Source organism: Episyrphus balteatus, chromosome 3, assembly GCF_945859705.1.
Source record: "Episyrphus balteatus chromosome 3, idEpiBalt1.1, whole genome shotgun sequence".
In the NCBI taxonomy this organism is placed as follows: domain Eukaryota; kingdom Metazoa; phylum Arthropoda; class Insecta; order Diptera; family Syrphidae; genus Episyrphus; species Episyrphus balteatus.
In genome coordinates, this window is record NC_079136.1 from 41,402,485 (window position 1) to 41,427,442 (window position 24,958).

At 29.5% G+C, this 24,958-nt stretch overlaps 1 protein-coding gene across 7 annotated transcripts in view; it reads right to left on the reverse strand.

The window, feature by feature from the left end:
• Positions 1-1,740: 1,740 nt before the first annotated feature.
• The window catches only part of LOC129915517 (PH and SEC7 domain-containing protein), a 107,168-nt gene continuing 83,950 nt past the window's right edge, over positions 1,741-24,958 (reverse strand). The window contains exons 2-16 of one of the 7 annotated variants that reach the window (XM_055995088.1): positions 23,831-23,897; positions 23,717-23,770; positions 23,094-23,665; positions 21,869-23,020; positions 18,116-18,193; positions 16,725-17,662; positions 15,408-15,601; positions 15,146-15,338; positions 14,916-15,082; positions 12,811-12,908; positions 12,464-12,739; positions 12,263-12,400; positions 11,826-12,091; positions 2,254-2,324; positions 1,741-2,185 (exon numbers count right to left, since the gene is read on the reverse strand). In XM_055995088.1, the coding sequence (XP_055851063.1) occupies positions 2,306-2,324; positions 11,826-12,091; positions 12,263-12,400; positions 12,464-12,739; positions 12,811-12,908; positions 14,916-15,082; positions 15,146-15,338; positions 15,408-15,601; positions 16,725-17,662; positions 18,116-18,193; positions 21,869-23,020; positions 23,094-23,665; positions 23,717-23,770; positions 23,831-23,897 (4,212 nt within the window). In that variant the 3' untranslated portion in view covers positions 1,741-2,185; positions 2,254-2,305. Of the gene's footprint in view, positions 2,186-2,253; positions 2,325-4,898; positions 5,837-7,834; positions 7,994-11,825; positions 12,092-12,262; positions 12,401-12,463; positions 12,740-12,810; positions 12,909-14,915; positions 15,083-15,145; positions 15,339-15,407; positions 15,602-16,724; positions 17,663-18,115; positions 18,194-21,868; positions 23,021-23,093; positions 23,666-23,716; positions 23,771-23,830; positions 23,898-24,958 lie in introns of those variants that run through there. The other 6 variants (XM_055995086.1, XM_055995084.1, XM_055995083.1 and 3 more) reach the window with 6 other exon arrangements.

Consider the following 24,958-nt stretch of genomic DNA (forward strand, 5'->3'; position numbering starts at 1 on the left):
GGTTTACTGTTTCAGTTTTTATTAAGAATTATTGCTAAAAAATCGTTTAATTTTAATTAACCAACATTTTCTAAAATGAAAATTTTCTCAAATATGTCTTGAAATCAGTTTAAAACTAAACATTTTTTTGTTTGAAAATATAATCACAAAATCTTTATTTTTGAAATGCATACTAGGAAGGGTCAAAAAAGATATAAAAAAAAACACTTTTCTGGAAAAGTTGCGGATGGTGAAGACTAAGAAGAGTTTTAAAAAATAATTAAAATTGTATTTTTAGAAAAAAAATTGACCACCCTAACGCCTTATTTTATTAATATAATAGCTTTAGACAACTCTTTTTTGAGCTAGATATGTATTAAGTAGAAAAAAAATTGTTCAAATTGGGTAAGGATAATAAATTCCTATTTTTACGATATTTTTTTCATTTTTATGGACCATTTGGTAAATTATTATTTTTACCAAATAAGAAGTGAAAATGAAGTTGACTCTATCAGTGAGTCATGAACTCGCTGAAGATTTAAAAATCTGTCGGTCAATATGGCTTTGACTATTTATCATTCTCCTCACCGCACAGTGGTGCATTTGGTGCTTTATGGCGTCAAAAATCATTTGCACGGCCAATTCTTGACGAAAAGTCATGAAATTTAAGACGCTGTAGCATACATATATTAGTATGAGAAATGCGAAAAACTTTTCAACTTTTATTTTCTCGAAATGGTGGTTCCAAAATGGCGGACAGAATAAGCGTTAGTAGAATTTTCCTTTTCAAGTGTATATAAGCTAGAAATTTAACTAAATGAATGTTAAAAAGATCTTTGCTCTTGGATTTATGTAGAACTGTTCATATTCAATGAAAAAAAATTTTTTTTTAAATTTTAAAGCAATAACCAAAATGTACCAAAGCAGTAAAACACTTGGAAAAAAATTATATGAAATATATATTTGAGCGCGATCTGGGCACTAGACTTACAGATCGAGTTTTAAACGACTTTACCTACTTTTCTTTGTAAAAGTAGGTCACTGTGACGTATACATAACTTTTTCTCATAGACAAACTAAAACTTTTAAGATGGTGTTATCTTATCGACCTCTATTATATTGCTTGATTTAAAATAGACAAAAATTAAATACATTTAACCATCAAATTTACGATGAATGGTGAAAATAATTTTATTTCGAAAATAATAACGAAGAAAAACAAATTTTAAAGTTTGACTTTTATTTATTTTTGTACGAAAAAAAAAAATATCATTTTGGAATTCTTTATGATTGCTTCATTAGATTTTACCATTTTCACTTATATATGTCATTTTGTTTTTAATTTATTGATACACGTTCATTTAATTATTAAACTAAATAGTTATATATTTATTATTAATTTATTTAAAAGACCTCGTTTATTGGTATTAAATACACTAAAACTCATCTTTTATAATACAAAAATTCTGTTGTTTTTTTTTTAATATAACTTATACATAAATTAAAAAAAAAAACATAATTATCTCTTCATTTTGCATGAAGTTAAATTTAAGAATATACATCATGTATAATAATAATATTATATATAGATCATTAGGAATAAATAACATAAAAAAAATATTCTAACTATACTAAGTATAAATGTATATATTATATTTTTTTTCTTTTCATAATATACGAAAGTATATTAATAAATGGATTACAATATCTAGATATAAATACTAAACATGTATTTTATTTTTAATTGAAAACATGAAGCAAAGATCAGTTGCAGTTAGGTATAATGCATTTGACTTGATTTTTTTCAAAAATTTTATAAGCATACAATTAGCGCTTTTAAGAGATTAAACGAAAAACAAAATAATAAACATTTTTGCGTACATTTTTTTAGAATATTGATCAACAACAGAATTAATATTAAAAAAAATAATAATAAACTCAAATTTAATCGAACATAAAAAAAAAAAATATGAAACGTAAACGGACATTCACACAACAAACACATACACACACGCATATAATCTCACATACACGTTCAAACATTAAAAAGAAAGTTGTTATACAAGGACATTTTTTAAACAAATAGATGCGAAGACGTCTTTAGAAGATTTGCATTTCAGCGAGCGCATCGTCATAATGTTTCCGGAATGAAACAAAATTTTGAAACGAACATCGATGGTTTTCTTTTGGTGTTCTTTTTGAGATTCTATAAGAAAAAAATGATTTATTTTTTAATCTTTATAAAATGTGTTTTTTTTTTTTTAATTTTCTTACCAAAAAGAAGTTAGTCGAAAAGTTAATCCATGACCCCAATGATAGAAAAAAATTATTTCTTTTCCTTTTTCCTGCAAAAGAAATTTAATTTTAAAATTTCATCACATTTCTAATGTTTTTACTTAAAAAATAATATAAATTGTTTTAAAGCATAAACCAAAAATTAGTAAAAATTAAAATATAAACTACTAACAAAAATGCAATATAAGAATAGAAAAGCTATAAAATATGCTAGATAACTACGAGTATATTACAAAGCTTACCTCTATATATTTCGAGCAAGCTATTTGTTCTCAAAGGAAAATTAAAATATTTAAGATCTATATATTTTTTTTTTAATTGGAACTATTTGTCCCGCTGAGACTGAACTTGTAAGAACTGCCTAATAAAATTGTTCACATTTTTACACTTTTTGGAAAGAAATATATACATAGGTCCGTTATATGTACATAAATAATAAGTTAGCTGGAAACGAAAATGTGATTTTTAGTAACGCACAACTCGGCTATAATTTTTGAATATATTTTAACTTTGGAAAACCATTTTTTATGGAAGCTAAAATTTAGCTCGATCTACAAGTCTTAAAGAACAAAAAACATTTGTTTCCAATTTTTTTAAAAAAAATTTTAAATTTAAAGTTATTATAATAAATACTTGTAAATGTTTTTTTGCAGAATGCCAACTTATATTCAAGAATTATATCAATAGTATTAATATTAACACGATTTATGTTAAAAAATTCTCAATCACATTGACCGTTTAAGAATTTTTTTTTTTATAAGTTAAGAGCATAAGAGCAAAACATGGTAATTTTGTTGAAATGTGTTCGAGAGAAGGGCACCCAATTGTAAAACTCCTAGAATATCGTCACTTTTTCGTTCTAATTGTATTCTCTTTTCGTTAGTAATGATAAAAATGCGAAAAGGGAGCCCTTTTTCCCAAGATATTTCCGACTGAGATTTCATTAAGATTTAAGGCTGAATAGAATTTATTAGAAGCCCGAAAGTCAAAAACCTTTTCAAGTTAAAAGTCAGTTTGCGATTTTACCCATTTTAGTGTAAAGGAAAATAATTGAAGCGTTTAGAATGTGAATTAAGAAGTGACAAAGTCGAGTTTTGAGTAATCCTCGTTCAAAACCTTCCTTTTATAACTACATATTTGTATAAGAGTGAGAAAATTTAAGAAATAAGATCCAAGGGTAACTTCTTTACTAGTGACACTAGTGGAAAGCAGCTTAGACCAAAATTTAAGTTGTCGTTCCTCACATTTGTCTGCTGTAAAAAATATAAAAGATTCAAAAATGTTACTATAATTTTCAGTGTTAATGCAACTTTTTTTTAAATAAAAATTGTAATTTTAAAACACAAATGTTTTTTTTAGGAAATACATACATACATATGTAGATTTTGGAAAAATCTAAGTATGTGCTAACAAAACGATGCAAATCAGCGCTTCATTAACCAATTGTTTTTTAAAAATGAGTTAAAAATCGACTTATTTTGATTCAAATGGAAGTCGGATGAAAAATACAAGAATTATTTTCATTTTAAATATGAACAAAACTCGAAACTTAAAAAATTTATTAGAAATTACATTCGTTTCTTTCTAGATGCTCTATTTATTGAAATATCTTAGTTTTTCTCATTTTGCGGGTAATTTCGTACTTATTTTAAAATTATGCTTATTTTAACTGTTTGTAAACATTTTTCAGAAAAATCTTTATCGTATGTAATGTATTTGGGTTTACTGTGCCTTAAAATTCACACTGGTTCCTTTCTAGGAGCTCTAATTTTTTTTAGATATTTTCATTTTTCACATTTTGGAGGTTATTTTATACTTTTCTTTTTAGTATGTATGTCTTATCACATGAATTTTTAAAGTTTGGCTGCAAAAATTTATTTCGAATGTAACGTATTTCAGTAACCTTATAGTTTTGCCAACGTTCCCTTCAAAACTCAAGACAAAAAACTTGGTACATTCATTGGACCATAACTTAAAGAACAGCCCTGTCCCCTGCCAAAAATCCAAACCCTTGATAGATTCCTCGCAAGCTTGTTTTTGAAAAAAAAAAAAATCCTTAATCTGCAAACTAATTAAACACAAGTCATGATTATTATTGTTTAATGCCAACTCTTCGTAATGTGTATATTTAAGAATTCAATATATTTAATGTAAATTTTACAATAAATGCAATTCAATTTTTTTTTTCTTATACTTTTCTATCATTCCCATTATTATTTATTATTATATTTTTTAAGATATATTTTTTTTTTTTTGTATTAATTTTTATGCTTACACATGATTTTGTTTTTTTTTTTTTTGTTTAATAAATCTATTGTTTTTGAAGATTTTTAAACTTAATATTTAACGTTTATTTTGGAAAATATAGAAACATACGAATATTTTTTTTTTTAATTACTGAAATTTTTATTTTTTTTTATTAACTTTCAGAATTAATTGTTTTTTGTTTTTGTTTATTTTATAGCTATTCTAACTATTTTTTGTTTGTTTTCTACTTTTTTTTCTTTGTTTAATCTAATAATTTCTTAATTGTACAGTTTATTTGTTTTGTTTTGTTTTTTTTTTGTTTGATTTAATTAAATGAATTCATTGCAAGTATAGTAGTTTTTAATTTCTACATAAAGTTATTTTGTGTTTTTTGTTAATTTCTGTTTACTATGCAGTGAGTGTTGCATAGAGCTCTAGTGTATTTTTTGTTTTTGTTTCTCTTGAATAGTCTCTTAACATAAAACGCTTAGATTAGTAATTATGTTCTCTTTTCACAGCCCTAACTATATTTAATTATTAAAAATCTATTTTTGTTTTTTTTTTTAAATTTTCTTTTAATTGTTAAAATTGTTAATCACCTATCGGAACGTATTAGAACAAAATTTAAAAAAAATAAACAAAAAACAAAAATGTGCTTAATGTTCTATTATTTCATTTATTACTTTTATTGCTTATAAAAGAAATAAGTTCCTATAATTGTTTTTGCTGTTTTTTATAGGAAACCTATTTAGCAAGAAACCAAAAAATGTTGTGTTTTATTTTGAATTAAAAATTCGTTTTACATTGCTACTGTTGTAATTTTTTAAATTTAAATTTAATTTAAATTTTTAGTTAATTAACAGATTGATTATAGCGTGGGTTCGTTTTTTTTTTTTTAATTTAATAACTATTTCCTGTTTAACAATTTTAATTATTTTTTTTTTTTTCAGTTTCGCCTTAAAAATTACTTCGTTATATGAGTGCTGATTATTATTTATTTATTTATTATTCATTTTTTTTTATTTTATGGTGAGTTTGGCAATATTTCAATTCGATTTCCAGATATGATTGTAGTGTTTTCGGGGTTGTTTTGGGAATTTTGTAGAATTTGGAAGATGATGTATCTAGAATAGAGTTGAGTTGGTGTGGTTGTTTTTGTTTTTTTTTTTTTTTTTGGTAAAAAAGGTCTGATAGATATTTATTTTTTTTATTTTTTTATTCTGTTTGCGTTAAGTTTTTCGCTTGCTTGATGATAGCACGATTCAATGAATTCTTTTGGGGACTGTTTTTTTAAAGGGTTCAAGACCCATCAAAGCTATAAAAATTTTCGAATATGAAATAAAAAAAAAAAACAATTAGCATTTTATTGGATTATATCAATGGTTTATAGGTATCTATGGAAATTTAAATAAAAAAATACAAACATAGATACATAATGCTTCGTTTCCCCAAAAGATAATTTCTAAATTTTGTTTTTGTAATATTTTAGCGTGTAAAGCACTCTTAAGCGACGGGTTTTAATATGGAAGTTTTATATAAATTCAAACAAAAAATAATAATAAGAAAACGTGTAAGATGCTTAATGAAGAATAAATAACTCAAGTGGTGAAAGTTAAATTATATAATTATGTTGTGAATAGATATTTTTAACATAACTTAATGCTTGACATCCGTTTATTTGGAAAAAGTTGAAAATTGTGCTTAAAGAGTGTGCAGTTCAATCCAATCTTGATTGCATTTTATTTTAAAAGTAGTGAAATTTATTTTCTTCAAGAAGGTTTAGGTCCTTTTCGTTTATTCACAAACGTCAGAACCATCACTTTGACGAATCTGATCAATATATTAGAAATTAATTGTTTGAAATATTTTTTCTAAAAAAAAAGATCAGTATTCTAAAGCCTTGCAAACAATAGTATTGCAATTTTGGTTCATATAAAAAAACACAAAGTTTAAGTTCGAATTAACAGATAAAGCCTTACTGTCGAAAAATTTATTTTTTTTCTTACCCAGTAATATACCTTAGAATCACTCATTAATTTGTCCTTATCTTGTTACGGGACACACTGTATTTCTTCAAGTGTGTCAGCCGCTTTCCTGAATACCACTTTACTTTAGCTAAGTTAACATGGGGGGGGGGGGGGGGGGGGGTTTGAATCGAAAATTATAACCAATATATTTGAATATTGGTACTCCTATGGTTTAGAACGAGAATAGCTTTAAAGAGTTAAAAATAGAAAATCCTTTCGATTCACATATTCACAAAACCAGAATAGGCCCCCTAGAAATTAAGTATGGTTAACAATCACGATCGCACAAAACGTTCCGAAAGAAACGAAATTTCTCTAAAGATTCAGATTAGGGCCAAATTGCTCTCTTAAATACTTATACAATTTTTGAAAACTTAATAAAGTAATTATTAAGGGTTCGCGCTAATATTAGAAAGTTACTTTATTTAGTTTTCAAAAATTAAAAATACTCCAATTTACGAAAGATTCTTCATTTAAAGTTCGTACCAAATTTGTAAAGTACCTACATAACTGTAAATAGCAGTTGTATTAGCCAAAATTTGGGTTTTGAAAATTTAATGAAAAATATTTTTTTCAAAATTTGGCACGAGTTTTCGAAAATTACTTTTGAGTCGTAAAAACGTTTTTACGACAGTTTTTGATAAATTCCACACCTGATTTTCAAAGTAGACTTGAGTTGATCTTTCTTTCCCGTTGAGACCTTAATACGTTTTTACGACAGTTTTTGATAAATTCCACACCTGATTTTCAAAGTAGACTTGAGTTGATCTTTCTTTCCCGTTGAGACCTTAATATAGACTAGAAAAAGGGATGAATGTTAAATTCACCATGAACACATTCAAAATTTCAAATCTTTTCCGAGAATTTATTTTAATTTTAGTTCTTTTGGGACAAATTGTTTAAAAAAGACTAGGTTAAATACATAGCTGTTAATAAAAGGTGCTTCTAAAGTATTTCATAGTGTATTTTAAAAAAAGTTAAAAAAAATTTACTTCTAAGCTTAGATTAACGTATAATAAAATTATTGCAAATTAAATATAATGTGCAACTCATAGAAAAACAAAAAATAAGGAGCAAACTCTAACATACGACCGCCATTGTATTGTTTAGGGTACGAACAAAAAAAAAAAATGAAGCAGCAATTTAATCTATGTAGGTTTCTTTAGATTGCTTACGACACAAGCTGTATTAGTTTATTTTATTAATCGCAATGAGTATAGAATATTGTTTTATCATTCACATATTTTTGATGCAACAGAAAAAGAAATCTTAGCAAAATTTAATACTTTTTTTTTTGGCTTAGTTAATTTTACCTTTTTAATTTATGTAATATTTTCGCTTGCGAACACAAAAATTTTGGCATGGCTTATTTTGTAAGTTATGTCCTAGGTTTTATTTATTATTTTTGGCATCAGTTGTATTCCTCACAACATGCGCAAAACCATCTGCAAAATTTAGAAGTTTTTTTTTTGTTTGTTTTTTAAGAAAATCAGATTCCAATTGACACGAGCATAGGACACATAACGTTACAACACAAAAGAGTTTTTTTTTTTGTACAAAATGTTTTTAAAAATGATCCTCATCGAAAGTCATCATTGTAAATTTAAATATCGAAAGTGAAAACTTATTTGAAGATGTATGAACACAAGTTAAAACTAAAAACAAAGTTTGAACTCATAATTTGAAAATGGAATTTTTAAAAGTATATTCAAGCATTATTTCGAAACTTAACAATTAAAGCAGTTTTAGGGCGTAAATAAAACTTAGAACTTGAGAAAATATTAATGTGACGTTTAAGAGGTTTTAATGTTTACGACTATTTAAGTTTAACACTTTTCATGACGAACAAACGATGTTTTGAAAGAAAAAAATATTAGAATGACAATGAATGATTGTTAATGACACGTTTTAAGTTTTAAGACCTCAAAAAAAAAAAAAAAAAAAAAAAATCAAACACTATTGTAATCCTCAGGTGTGCATACTTTAAATACCCAATTTAAAAACAGTGATCTTCCCTCAAATACTTTTTAACTCTCCTCATTTATTAATCTTTCACTTGTTAAATAGGTACATATTATATTGCCTTATATTGCCAAATTAAAATTTTTGTAACGGTTTCTTCCGAGCAAGCATTTAGCGTGTAGTTTGAGTATGGATCGTCTTGAATGCTCATTTCCCTTTTTTGAACTGCACTTGATTACTTTTGCACAGTGGAAAACGCGGCGCCTTCATTATCTATCTTTTTTGAAAAACTTTCTGACTTTTTCACTGTTTTATCCCCTGAATACAATGGTGTAGCTGTAGATTTAAGCCCAAGTTGAAGAATTTACATCTTTTACCTCACTGCAGCCTACTATTATATGGTTTTCTCTTAAAACATTTTTGACAGTACTACAAGCTACAGCTACATTTGCACCATTGTATTCAACCAAGGGGATAATTTCGTAACTCGATTATCGACAAACGATATCATTTTGACGCTGGTTTGATTTCCGTAACTTCAATAATTACTATCGTCGCACACGATAATGTTTTTTTTTTTTTTTTGCTTTTCGTTACTCGATTGAAAACGATTGTGCTTGGACGATTATTGGACGATAGCTAAAAGTGTGGTAATTTTAATAATAATAATTTTTAATACAAAATGAATTCGTTTTGTGAATCTTGTTCAATCCATAGAAACTGTTTATGTTAATAAGCACAAATAAATTTGTCTGTAATAAAAAGTTCTACTGACGATGAAAGAATAATAAAAAAATTGCAATATTAAATTCACATTTTTTTTTCATCTTTACCTTCCTTCATCTTTATCATCTCGACCTTCCTTCACTTTCGGTTTATATTCCAAAATAAAACATATTTTCTTCTTACTTAATTCCAACTGCAATGTTTTTAATTATTTTGGGCAGACAACATTTTATTTTTCTCAACCAAACCCAATTAGTAAGTACGTCATTAAGCTACCATTAAGCAATTTCATGATGACAGACGAGACTATAGTGAATATTTTACGGAGAACGATTATCGTTTTGATAATTACGAAAGCATAATTTGAGATGACATGCTAAATTCTCTCATATCAAAAATCTAAGATCAACGCTCGAAGTTGAAGAATTGCTGTTTTCGTTAGTGAAACAACATGCACAAAATTTGGAACGAATTTATTCTTTGGAGGCAATAATTCATAACAAACTATACAACTTGCATAAAAAGCATTTTTCGATTTCAACAAAACTGACGTAATTTAGATCTTCGAAATTATTTGGCTCACAAAGATCGCTTTTGAATTTAAAAACTAATCTTAAAGGTCTTAAATCAACAAAAAATAATAAAATTCGGCTATTTCGTTTGACATATGTTGCATTTTTGACAATGTTGCGTTCGAAATTTTTGTCCAAAAACTAAGGATGTTCATTAAGACATATCTATAAACAACTGTGCCAATAATCCGAACTATCACATTTAACCCACGGTTTCGAAAAATGTACAAAAAGTTTTCGAAAAGAAGAAGCTGTAATGAGAATGTCAGTAAAAGCGATACTGTTTAAGAAAAAATGATGTCTTTTAAAATAAAATGAGACAATAAGCTTAGGGGTATTTTTCGATCACAGAATATAACAGAGTTTTGCCAATACCTTTTCATTCTTTGGTATTCATAGTCGATATTTAAAAAACATAATAGCACTGCTCAATTCAAATAAAAACTGTCAATAGAACTGCAATTTTTCTATACCACCACCTTCCAACAAAAATAAAACTGGGTTTTCTTCTATCCTATAAAATATGATTTTAACCAAAAATGTCTTGTTGGTAGTTAGGCAAATCCATCTACTTTGTATGTAACTACCAGTATGTAACAAAAGTTATTGTTAGTATGAACGACGTTGTTTTTTTTTCTGGTTTTGTTTTGATCCATTCTACGAAAAAAAATAACAATACTAACTACTTTGTTTATATATAAATGTATGTTGTGTGTAATGGTTACGATATTTCTATATATTGTATTAAAGTTTATGAAAATACAAACATTCAGACCCTTTCACCATATTTATATAGTTTTTATATGAAAATTTACAAATATTATTGTTTTTTTTTTTTCTACTTTCTGTACTATTTTTTATATTATATTGTTAATAAATCTACTTTTTTATGTTTTAATTTTGTTTTTTCCTACAAATGTCTTTTCTAAGTGTTTTATTTTGTTTTTCTTTTTTGAAATTATGATTTAGATTTTGAGAGTCTTCACAGTTTATTGTGGTCTACAAATTCAGAGGATATCCATTTTTTTTTTCAATTCATTCTTTGTTTTATATACAAAAAAAAGCAAAATAAACATTTTATTTTTTTGAAAATATTTATTTAAGCAATAAAAAATATATTTTATGTTTATATGTATGTAATGTCTATGTATAATGTAGGTGTGTCGTATGTATATAAAAAATGTGAAGAAATCCAAAAAAAAACACAATTAAATTTATTAAGAGAGAGCGCAACTTATTTTGTACAATGGATGATCGCATGCAGTTCGTTTTTTTTCGTTTTTGAGTAAAAATATTTACAACAAAATTTTATGAAGTAGCAGAAATGATTTTCTTTTTTTTGGTTTTTTATTTAATTCAAAATATATTTTACATTTATAATTATTATATTTTTTAAAAATTAAGAATGTGTGTTGAAATAAAAAAAAAGAAATATAAATAAAATTGGTGATTCTTTATTTTTTGTAGAAACTAAGTAGTCAGTGTTTTTTTGTTTTATTTTCGTTATACGAAATAAACAGTCTATAAGATAATAGATTAAAAAATTAAATATATGGATAATAAATGGAGAGATAATTTTAAAATTAGAAATTATAGAAATAAGGGTTTCTAACTTTCCCATTAGTATTGCTTTGTTTTGATATGATTATAAAAAAGAATAACCAAAAAGCGAAGAATCTCAAAATATTAAAGCTTTAAGGTGAATAAATAAATAAGATTTTTAAGCACAAGTACTGATTAAATTAAACTAAAAACTAAACAACAAAAAATAAAAAGAAAAAAAAAACAATAATTTTATACAAAAGGAAAAGATAAAAATGAACAAAAACACAAAAATGAAGAAGAAGAGTGAAAGAAAGAAAGCATTAAACCAAGTGTATAAGTAGTATACAGTACAATAATTTTCCCCCAAAAATACATAAAAATTTACACCACACAAGCTGAGAAAACTCCCATTACCCGTCAGCCAAGATCTTGCTGTGCGTCAGAGCGATAGATAGCAGCGCGATAACTATACCTGTTAGCTGTTGTTGTTTGTTGCTGCTGAGATTGTTGTGATTGTTGTTGTTGCTGGCCAGGTGATTGCAAAATAATGCTATTCGAGGGTTGAGTTGGATTTCCTATACCAGTTATAATGGTACGGCTACCATTTCCTGCTCCTCCACCACCGAAAATACCTTCGGGATCATCGGGATTTATTAGGCAGTTATTTTGCAACTCCATTTGCTGGTCGGCAAGAAGCTTAGCATTGAGGATTGACACGTAGGTTTTGTAGCGACGTAGCTATGAAGGAGAATTTAAATAAAGATTTGAATGATTTTTGATTTTGAAAACTGGAGTGCGAACAAGTTACTTGATACAATCAAGCAGAGTCATTATCAAATTACTCAATAGTATCACTCGATTGTGTCCAGTAACGTTCTGTTTGCTCCTTAGACTGACTCTACTACTTACCTCATATTGTAAGTAATTTTCTTTTTCCTTATAATTTTGTAATGGAAGTCCTTTACTTGGTATTGGACCTTTTTTATGTTCGGCTACAGTATTTTCCAATTGAATCACTTGATGCTCGTGCGATGTTAATTGTTCCTTCTACAATAGATAACAATTGTTTAAGAAAAAACCAAGAAAACAAAGAAAAACATTCTTTTTTACCATAAGTAACTTTGTATGTGTGCTTGGTAATAATGGTCGTTGAAAACGTTTCTGACTACCAACACCACCCTCCAGAGGGGGTGCCGAAAATGAGGCACAAACAAAATTAATTGTCTCCACCCAAGATTGTAATTCTTTTGAATCACTCGTTTGGAAGAGATATTCAGCTTGATCGGCTGTTTGTAACCGAAAAACGTGCTGTTTCTTTGTATAGTCTGTAGCTTTGGTTGCTAGCGCATGATGAATACGGATTGCATTATGTAAATTATCGGACATCTAAAAATGAAAGAGAGAAATTTCAATTAAATAAATATTGTATTTAGATGGAACTTTTTGTTAAAACTTACTTGACTTTTTCTGAATCCGTGTTCATCCTTGTGCAAATATAATACTAAATCCCGTAGTGTGCAATAAAACATTTTCCAGGAACGCTTTCCAAAGGGAGCTGAAAATGTACAAAATTAGTTAGGAATAGGAAAAGATGAATTATAAGGAGCAACCGCATTCTTGCAAAGAAATATGTTTTAAAGGGTGTTGCAGTAGCCGAAAAATTTCCCAGATCTTAGATCGATACAAATTTTTTTACGAAAGGGGACTTTGTTAAAAAAAAAACAACAAATAAGAAAGAAATAAGTTGATAAAATCTATTGAACCGAGTTAAGGAAATTAAAGCTTCTAGAAGAGATGTACATTATGTAGTATATAAAAATATTAAATTCAATTTATCATATTTTAATGAAATTCAAATTCTCCATTCCGCAGGGTCAAACAGTGGTTTTTGTGCCTTCTGTGTGGCATAAAAAGATATAGAACCAGCTCAGCGAGCATGATTTATAGCCATAAGACAAGATAAGAATTCCAATTCTATCAAACGTTATATTGAGGTTTACACATCATATCAATCAAATAACGATTAATATATTTTGCGTTTTTGCAGATAATTAAAACAAGCGCTTCTTTTAATGCTTTGTGCTGCATACACATATCCTTTTCTTCATAAATAAATTTTTGTCAGTAACATAACGGTTTTCAAGATAATGTAGTTACATTAAATTTTACTTTTTTACCCAATTTTGATGAAATCTATTCAAAATAATTTAAAAAAGGACACAAAATTGTTTTTAACATATGATCTTTAGTCCGTTTCGCCCATAATTTCAGTTGACGAATAATAGGTCAACTAAAATTTTTCCAAAGAAAAATATGTTACGAATACGCCACAGTGATCCACTTATTATTTATTTATTTAGTAAAAAATTCTCCTTTGATCTTTAAAGCTTTGTCTAGACTTAGTTAATTGTGATGATCAAAACGCTTGATCAACAAAGTGGAGTAAATATGGACGTGTTGATAAATAACGCTGCTCAACTTTTGCTGACCTGAATGCAACCCGATTGAAATCGGTAAAATAAAAGAACGACAGTGAAATCGCAGTTGAATTAAAAAATACAATTCACTGACGATCAACATCAACAACGCAAGTCCACACTTAACTGAAAGTGTGAACGAATAACATGCTGCGCAATTAAAAAAAAAGCAGTGTTGATCAACATAAGTATAAAAAAAAAAATCAAACTTGTTAACGAATTTTAAGGCAATTTTATTATGAAATTTATATAAATTTTGTTTTTAAATCTTTTTTTTATTTATTGAAATTAATAAATATAATAGCTGTTTTTTATTTTCCTCCTGATCCAGATCAGATAATTGTATTTATTTGCGAAACAATAACAAAACAAAATCCTGCTTTTGTTGTAAAGCTAATAAAAACAATGATCTGATCTGGATCATGAGGAAAATAAAACACAGCTAATATCAAAGAATATTTTTCTTCTACTTATATTTCTGTTAGTAAGAGATTTTCGTTCCGCTGGCTTAAACTGAGTAAAATACCTAGACGAACCTTCTAGGGAACTTGTTAACGAATTTTAAGGCAATTTTATCATGACTTTCAGTAAGAAAATGTTGCGATTCAAGTCAGTTAACCATTCATGGAACTGTTTCAACGGTTAAATGGCTTGAATTTCAACATTTTCTTGCTGAAAGCCATGATAAAATTGCCTATTCGGCACTAAGTGTGTTTTTGAAATTTCAGCAGGAAAAAAATCTTTATTTGTAAATATTTGGATGAGAAAAGGTGCGATTTCTGAGCTTTCCCCAGGTGCTCTAAAAGCTAGAAGCGTCACTGCTTATGAAACACTAAAAAAATCGTTTTTATATTCCTGAAAATTCGAGAGGATTTTTTTCTCAAATTACTTGCTTTATGATGCCATACAAAAATGTCTCACTTAGTTAGACTCAAAAAGCAAATCAGCTTAGTTTTTCTTTTATTATAATATTCTTTTATTATAATATAATATTGCTGATTTTATTTTTCAATATTGAGTGTGATTACTTCAAACTTTTGGGGCAGGACCTTACTCAAAGATATGGCTTCTCATTTTGTACTTACTTTTTTTATAATTAGATTCATAACAGCATTTTCGCATCACATAGCCTTTTTTGTATTCGATTGCAGCCGATGGCTCTGGAATATCTAGGAATGGATTTTGTCCAATTTGACCAGCTCCCATATTATTGTCATTTCGTTGTTTTTGCTGATCAGGAGATTCGTCGTCACTTTAAAGGAAGTAACAAAATTGTAAGCATTGTCTTAAAGAATTAAAATCTGAAAAAACTTACAGTGCCCATTCTAATGGTTGACTTTTAATAGCTTGATACAAGTACTTCAATACGTCTTTGGGGAAATTTTCCCCATCATTTAGCTCAGCGAGATTATCAACAAATTCGGCACAAGTCATTTTACGACTTATGTTAGCTCCATGAAGATCTGTATTCAGCAGCATTATTGCACAGGTTAGGGTATGAACAGCATCTTTAAACAATTAAAAAAAATTAGTAAGTTTAGGATAAAGAATTAGTTTTGATTATTTGATTATATTACCTTGTGAATTGAAAGTTCCAGCATTACAGTCCAAAAATCTTTTCGAAAAATGAACTAAAACTCGTTCTCGTTCTTGCGTTTCACCAGAAAGTGAAAATTGCTGCAAGAATTCTCTAAGCGCTTGGTCTAAAGTCTTTTTCTCGAATGTGAAATACTTCAAGTATTCATCGGCAACTGCTCGGCTGAAGTCGTTGCTATAATTTTTGACACAAAGTTAAAATATTTTTAATACAAAATTTGAATACTAAGTTTCTTAGGTAAGGATTTCCTTTTTCCAATGACTGAACAAAGTTACAGCATTCACCAATGAGTGAATGATATTCACAGAAACTTTTTCGAGTAAGAGATTTGCACCTTGGGTTTTGGGCTTAAAGAATTCTCTTCAGATTCTGGGACATTGAATGGGAACTGAAGCCTAAGACGGTCTGTCAAGTAGACGGCTACTGCCTTGGGCGATGGAAACAATTCAGCTTCTTTACATGTCAAAGCTATTTCAGCAATAGCTCGAAGCGAACTTATCATACGCAAACGTTTCTGATTAACATCAAAACAGCAAGGACTTGAACTTGCAAACGTAAGTGCAATTGAACGTGAATTGACAGTGAAAGAAAAGAAAAAATCCAGAAGATATGTGGAAAATCTTGTGAAGTGCTTGTATGTACATTTAATTCTGTAAGATCTCCCTCTTCCGAGCCAGTACGAAATTCATTAGAAATTTTACACTCTATAGCTTGGAAGGTGCCAAGGTGCTATTTGGAAACGTAGATTTGGTGGCGTATTGTTCTGCCAGAAAGTTGAGGGAACTGACTTTCTAATGGACACATAAATTTACATGGACAAAGAAAATCTTCCTGTAAAACTATAGAAAATAAAGTCACCTTGAGCACGTTGAAATTCAGAAATATGGGACAGAACGTATTAAAAATCAAAAACGAAAAAAAGAAGAACTGAAGAGTACAACAAAATGGATTTTGAGAAGTGTAAGAGTGTTTTATATTCTGCCTCAGCCTTAAAACGAATAACCTCTGGATAATCATAAGTCTCTTCCTTTTATTCTTGATCTTGTAAATAGTACTGCTTGCAGTAAAAGCCTTCTCTTATTATCAAGGGATACTAATGCCAAACTCTAGTTTTTTAGTTAAAAAAGGAAGTATGAGAACACAGTACCAATAAAAGTCAATACACTAATTTTGTATTAACATCTTACCACTTGAAAGAAATCTTAAAAATATTTAATAATAACCATCGAGTGCAGCCATAAGATAGTTGTAATTCTCTTTGAAAACAAAAAAACTAAATTAAAAAACGTTTACTTACTTTTTACTCAAATGCCGAGATACATCACTCTTCTTAAAGCCATCCAATGAGTACAGTCTTTTAGCCAATCGAATTGCCGATGGCATATCAACAGCTTTAGGTGAATAATGATACGAGTGCAATGATTCAACATCACTGCCATCATCCGATACCGGTGGCGAAGATTCTTTAGAATCTTGCTGTTGCAGCTGATGCTGTTGATTGCCATTGCCATTGCTACTGTTACTATTATTTGCAGTAACAACTGTCGGTGGTTCTTCGGTCAAAGTGGCTAGTTCATCTTCAGAATCTTTCAATTCTGAATATGCCGATCGTGATGTCGTTGAATTACTGCTATCCAATCCGCGTACTTGAATAACAAGTTTATGTTCATTTTGTTGTTGTTGTTGCTGTTGTTGCAATTGTTGTTGTTGCTGCTGTTGTAACTTTTGTTGGTCTCTCTTTCTTTGTACTGCTTCCGAAACGAGTATCGTGGAATCTGAATCACTTGGATCGCTCAGGACCATTCCACCGATTAGATCGCGTGAACTCAATAAGTTATCATCGTCCTGGTAGTCAGGTGAAGAGATATTCGATATCGCTTCGGAAACACTTTGATCTCCATTCACTGGACAGTGAAGGAAGCCAAGATTTTGATTAGTTTGACCAGTACTATTGCCAGCCATGCCACTACTACTACCTCCTCCCCCTCCGCCACCAGCTGCCCCACCTAAGGCGCCCTTTGAACCCGACGACGACATTACCGAACTGGAAACCGATGTCGGTGATGCCGGACTATCTGTGTGCTGAGGTGATGAGCTTATTGAACTAGAATGCGAATTTGGTGATGTCGTTGTGGCATAGTGCTGGGGGTAATGATGGTTTGGGTATTGTTGTTGTTGTTGGTTAGTTGGCAGAGGCGCGTTATATGTCCAAACAATACGATCACGATTTGATGCCTAAAGAGGAAATATTTTAAATAAAAAAAAAAATAAAAAGAAACTAGGTATTAAAACATTTGAAAGTTAGAAGATCCAAAAAGATCAAGGAAAAGGAATATACTACATTATATCACTTGTTTTTTTTTCATTTGCTTGTTTGTTTCAAGTGTTTTGAAAAAGTTTTTTTTTTCTATTTTTTGTATATTTTTTTAATTAATCACAGCCAATAACCTAAATAATTTGTAATTAACTTTTTTAATTTTGTGCGAATCATTAACAATTAGAATAACAATTTCTATAAGATAATTATTACATGCGACGCAATTCAGGACCTCGAAAATAAATTATAATAATATTTCCACCCACCACATTCTATTTTTTTTTTAAATTATTTTATTTTTTAAAAAATTCACTATTTTAAAAGTATTAAATAAAATATTTTTTTTTGAAATGTTTTAACCATTTTCTTACTTTTTTCCTCCTCTTCAAAATAATATCTCTATGACTGAGGACAGTGGGTGTCGGGTCAGCCTTCTTTTTTTGGGTTGGCTAAAAGAAGTTTTTTTTGAAAAAAAAAAAAGAAACAAAACATCGCACCGAAAAAATCGAACATAAAATCAAATTATAAAAAAGAAAATTTAACGAAACAAAAGAAAATTAAAAACGCATAGAAAAAAAAATATATATTTTGAAATTAGTATTTAACGTTCATTCAATAAATTGACATTCAGTAAAATATTGGCAAGTCAAATTTTATTCTCTTGGAATGTGCAATATTTTGTTGAAGCCAAACACTAGCTGAATACGATATAATTTATATTTACATATTACTGATGATTTACATAGCAATAGTCAATTCGATGATATTGTTTTGATATTTACAATTATTGAAATGGCAGGATGCTCAAGCAAGATTGAGACTATGAGAGGTTCCTTTTGGACTAATTCTATCGCTACAATGCGGTTTTTTGAAAAGGAAATTTTTTAATGCGATGCTTTACAAAATAAAAATAATAGTCTAAAAAATTAAAACTCTGGCAAAAACAAAAATAAATAAAACAAAAACGGCAATACTTAGTTATATTTGTCTGTCTCAAGAACTTTTAGAGACCTCCTTTTTGTACACTTTGGAAGCTTAATTCTTTAAAAGCTTAGCACGGTGGTCCCCTAATAGTTTTTCAATTCAAAGTAAAACATGAATTGCAAAAAAAAAAGAAACAAAACATAGAAAATTGATTAAGAAGAACATTGGTATAATACGAGTATATAATACAAAGTTTAGTCAGAAACCGTGAATTTCAGGAAGCACTGTTTTTAAAACATTAACTCGAAAACAAATTGACTACAAATCAATTACTTTTAGAACATGTCTTCTATAAGGTTTTAGTTCATAAGGTTTTTGATAGGAATAGTGATTTTATAATGAATACGAAAAAGCTTAAAAAAGACTTCATACATATTTTATTTTGAAGATCTTGAAAGAGCTCAAAGGCTTATTTTTAAGCGTCCTTTACCAGTTTGTAACTCTTTGTGCGCTTTCGACCAAACTTTTTCCTAAAATTGGTTTATTATAATTATTTTTTTTTCATCCCTTTATATTACGCTAAATAAAGTGAAATTTGGATAATATGTCTGTATTATTCGGCAGAGATATTTAGATCATTGAAACAGAAAGGACTTCTTTACATTTGAACAGACAAATTTTCTTATTTCACATAAAAAAATTCATTGACCTCTTAACTGAATTAGGAAACTGTATTGAATTTTAATTTCTTGAGAGAAAATTGTACCCCCCTTCTTATTAAAATAACTGTATTTTGTTTTTTTCGTTTCAAAAATTGGTTATATTGACAAATTCATGATATTTAAAAAAAAAATTAACAATTGGTATTTTCATATGCAACTTTTTTTATGATTCGTTTGCCTTTTGTTAAATTTTATTCACAAATCCAATCCAATCCAACAGCCGACTGCCAAATGCCATAAAAAAAAACTATTTTGTTTTACTGATGGCGTTCCATTTCTTTACTGTTCCGGTGCCATCATTCAATAAAATGCACGACTGGGTCGCACCTAGTTGCTCTTGCAGTTCAAATCACTGAATGTTAGTTAACTAGTAGATTGTAAGAGCTGCCTCTATATAAATTGTAAAGAAATTTTGTTGATGTTGGGGAAGAGCCGACATGGAGGGCAAATTTTTGTTAAAAAAAAATGTTATTTTACCTTTTGAGAAAAAATAAATATGCAGTTTTATTGCAATTGCTTTGTGTGCCAACTGTTTATCAATATCGTTAGAGCCGTTTTCGATTAATTTGGTAAAACTTGAAAAATTTGTATGGGAGGTACAAGTTCTAAGCGAGATATAGAAAAAAAATTGACTTTCAGAATTCTTTGAAAATCATCTGTACCAAATTTGAAGAAAATCAGTCCACCCGTTTAGGCTGTGGAAAAGTGAATTACGGGACCTACTTTTTCAGTCTTCTCCATTATCGTAATGTATAGGGCAAGTAACAATTACGGATGGAAAGAACAATAATAAAAATTGTTTGAGGCACGAATGTCAAACAAGCATTAAAATTTATGACGTAAATTTACTTGATTACTATAAACGCGCATCAGTAAAATATTTCAGATTTCTGATGCTTCAATTTTTACTAATTGATTTTTTTTGTATAGCTATAACTGATCTCTTAGGAAGAGGTTCTTTTATTTTTACTACCACTTTTAATATAAACGACCGTTATTAAAATGTTTCATGGCAACTATTGAAATAATTTTGAACTATCACAAAACAATACAGAGTCGTTTTAGGACAAAATTTTTCAAGGCTTTTAGAAAGGATATTCTAAAAGGAGAACACTGGGTAAACTAAGGCAAACGAACCACAGACATTCGCCGTTGTGGGTGCCATATACATACATATATGTACATATTTTCTTCATTTTATAATATTCCTTTACTCAACTTTCAAAACTTCATATTTACTATCGGTAAAACAATTAAAAATTAAATTCAATTATCATAATTTTCTTGTCTACATATATTTTATTGTCGCCCTAAATGTGTGACGGAATCAGCCAGGGAAGGATCAGACTCATTTGAGAAAAGAGTTATCTTGCCGACATCTTTTAATTGAGTCACACGACCACTTTGAACATAAAAAAAATAAATGAAGCAACATTATATTGTAAGTTTTCTATAAGCTGAAGAAAAATTTGCAGCTTCAGTTCTTTCTATAAAATTGAACTAGAAAATAAGCTTTTTGGTTTTAACTCATTACATCAGTAATAATTGTCAATAATCGTAAAAGCTACATGCTAAGATTTTATTTCGGATTTTTTATTTTTTCTAATAGCAACTTGAAATTGATAAGAAACAAAAGCTAACGTTTGAAGCCAGCCAAGAAGAATCTGGCAACAGAAGCATTTTTATATTTCTCGTCGAAAAAAAAAAAACAATTTTCTTGGTAAAAATGCCTTCCAAACTGATAAATATAAAAAAGCTAAAAGCGTAGACTCCTTACCTTACGAGAATTTATCTTAAAAAGGGTATCAATGGTATTTCTAAAAAAACTAGAAGTATTATTCAACATTATAATAATGATATGCAATATCGAAAAATAAAAGCTTAAATGATTAAATCCTCAAAATAAAAATATTCTTTTAACACTCCTACTTATGACGTAAAACCAAAGAATAATAAAAACAGTCGATAAATTATTATGAATGAAAGGAGATATAAAATCTGTGTTTTTTTTTTGCAAATAAAAAAAATCTATCATAGTAGCTAGTCGAAACAAAAGATACATTTCACTTCTGTGTGAAGAAAAAAAAAAAAATCGTATAAATAAACTAAAAAGATAAAAAGAAAACGCAGGCAATAATAAATTTTTTAAATGTTTTCTTTACAAACAACAACATTTTTCTACAAGCACACATATTTTCAAAAATAAAAATATTTATACTTCTAAAATGCGCGAGTGAGATTTAGTGTGTGGAGTGTGTAATAGGTATGTATATAATTTGGCGTGTGATGTTTACAAACAACGTTAATAGATAGATTTTTTTTTATATAAACATTATTCTCTATCTCTCTCTCGGGGTCAGTTGTATAAGAGTTTGTTTAAGTTGCAAGTGTTGATAAAAACATTGCAACCTGTAAACTATTATAAACAACTGACTCACAAAACAAATGGTAAAGAGTTGAGAACAATAATAAATTTACCTGAGAATCTTCAGAATCCTGTCTAGTATCTAGCAGCGTGTTAAGAGAGCTATTTACATCCTCATCAATATCGATCGGTATAACAGCGGCAATACCTTCGCGCTGCACTTGTTGCAAGTGGTCTTCTGACTTGCTGGTTCGGAAACCAGCCGAATCACACTTGCGCACAACACCGTTGTGATGATGTTGCCGTCGAATCACGGCTGCTTCGTTGATGCCACTCGGTTCTGGACTGGTTGGCACTGAGTTGGCAGTCTCTTTAACGTCCAACAGCGGCGTCGAGAGCGATATCGGTGACGTTGGCACCGAGAAGCTAGTCTCGTCCGGTGAGCTGTTTGCTTCGCTTTTCACAGTTGTTGACGACGAGGAGGATGACGAGTTATTTTGTTGTTGAATTTGTATTTGTTGTTGTTGTTGTTGCTGGTAGTGTTGTTGTCGATGGTGCGCGTGATGATGATGGTGGTGGTGATGATGATGATGGTACTGTGATGATGGCCCAGTATAGTCTCTGGCCGATGAGCTATCAACCAGATCAATGGTTGCAGTTGCGGCCGTTTGTTGTATACGAACTCGATCAGAGTTCCTCTGCTGTTGTTGTTGTAAGAGTTTCTGTTTGAATGAGGAGGAGGACGATGTAACACCGGCACTTAAATCGTCATTAAATTCACTGCCTAAGCACTCTTGTGTTTGTTGTACATCGCCTCCTCCTCGCTGGCTATCGCTAGCATAAGGAGCGGGGCTAATTTCGTAGTTGAACTCGTCGAGGCTTTCTTCGTCCAGTTTGTCCTGTTCGTCAGGATCGATTTCTTCGTCTTCTTCTTCGACGTCTTCCTCGTCGTCGTCGTTGTTATCTTCTTCGTCTTCTTCGTCCCTATCTAATTCTTCACATAACAATAATGTGTCGTTAGTTAGGGAATCCTTGCGGAATTGTCTATCACTACTGTTATTACTACTATATGTGTTGTTAATACTATGGTCTTTTCGATTGTTAGTCTTATCTTTCTTTTTAATTAAATTCACTGAGTCGGAGCTCTCTGAGTGCGATGGCGAGGCCGATGAAGATGATGGTGTCGATTCTCCAGAGGCTCGTGGTGCTAAAGCCCCATTGGCACGGGCTGCAGCACGATTCGGAGAATCACGTAAGCTATCCACCTGAAAATCGAAAACAATAAATTAAATATTGATAAGAAAAATATGAATATTCAAAAATAAGAGAGAGAGATACCTTTTTGGCGTGAGCTGGAATCAAATTACTACTCTGGGGTGTTCGTGATAAATTGAGTATTAAATCTCCGGTCATCATGTACGCCTCAAAGCGTGCCTTTGTTGTTGGCGGAGCAGATTGTGGCTCTTTTATTTGCTGTTGTTGATCACCTAACTCTTTAAAATTGTTGGAATTCGAATTCGTACCAGGTTCAGATTGTTGAGTATAGAAACTATTGGTGAGTTGAAAATTATTACCACCGCCACCATTGGCATTAGCTTTTGGAATTTGCGATGGCCGTGGCCGTTTATGTTGTGGTGAATGTTGGACATTCTTCGGTGCTGGACACTTTAAAGCTAAAGCAGTTGGAATGCGTGAAGGACGACATGGTGATTCGACAAGGATTTTCGTTGTCGACGATGAGGGACTTAATTGTGTTGGTGGTCGACGTATTGACGATGTTAAAGGATCTGATTTACGTGATGATGTTTTAATATCAAAGATATTTGGAGATTCTCTTGGTGAATCGGAATTATAATGAAGATTCTTTGTGCTAGCTAGTTGTTCTTTGATGCGGGCTTTTATTTTTGGATCTTAAATTAAAGAAGTTTTTATTATGAGTCAAATGTTAGGATAGTATTTACCTCTTTTAAGTTCTAGGGTAACGAGATCGTCGGATAATCGCAGACATTTCAAAACTGTAAGCAATTATTTAATTGTAAATAAAAAATTGGCAACAAGAGAGTGTGTTTTCTTACCCTCTTTTGTTGTGTATCGATGGACATCTGTTCCGTTTACTTTTACAATTATATCGCCAGCTTCAACCTATAAAAAAAAGATCAAAAATAAGTCAAGAGTCACAAAATTTTTACTTAAAATAAGATTTTACTAAGATCACTTAAGAAGATTGGACATAGTCTCAAGAGGCGATTATCAGTAAGGGACTTTTGGGGCTGAGGGCGACTACGACCTAACTCACAGCTATTCACACCTAGTTGAAAAGTTAATTAACAACCAAGCAACGAACGAATTGAATGTTGCCATCAAGATATTCCCAAAATAGAACCGTATAAATAGTTTAAGTCAGGTCGATTCACTTATATGGGCTGCAGACTAAGTGCAGACGATTTTTCATGAAGAAAATGCCGTTTGAATCAAAATCATAACTGCTCATTTGCAAAAAAGGAGAGAAATATGTACATATTTGTTCATATGATGAAATGAGCTTTTGATGATAAGACTGTGAAAAACTGTAAAAAATATTTGGGCGGAAACCTATTTAGTTTGCAGTGCTGGTAGCACTGATAGAAAAAAGGAATGTGAAAATTTCAAATTCTAGCGGCGTCAAATATGATTTCAATAATTTTATCTAATTTAAAAAGATTAAGACATAACGGTAATAAAACTTGTAGTTTCAATAAAAAAAAACCTGGACTTCATAAGCTCAGGAATTTCAAAAATTTTTTTTATTTCTTCATTTATTCCACTTTGACATCGATCTAAGAGGTTCCTACGGTTTATGAAAATCGGTTTAAATGAACAATTTAAACCCATACAAAAAAACAGCAATTTTATTTACAACTATCTATCTACTAAATAGGGCGTTGATTAACGATCAAAATCTCTCATTGTATGAATCACGGAACAACAATAGTGAACAAATATTGGATTTAAAAAAATTTAGTAAAATAGTTCAATAACCTTTAGGAATACACAGAACTTCCAAATATTTTACTAAGGATGAGGGTGTTTTTCATTTTTAACCAAATTTCATGTATTAAAGATTTGTAATCTATTGAATTAAACCATATCTTGGAATTGTATTTATAATGATGGGCCACTGTGGCGTATACGTAACATATTTTTTTTTTTTGCTTTTGTGTTCT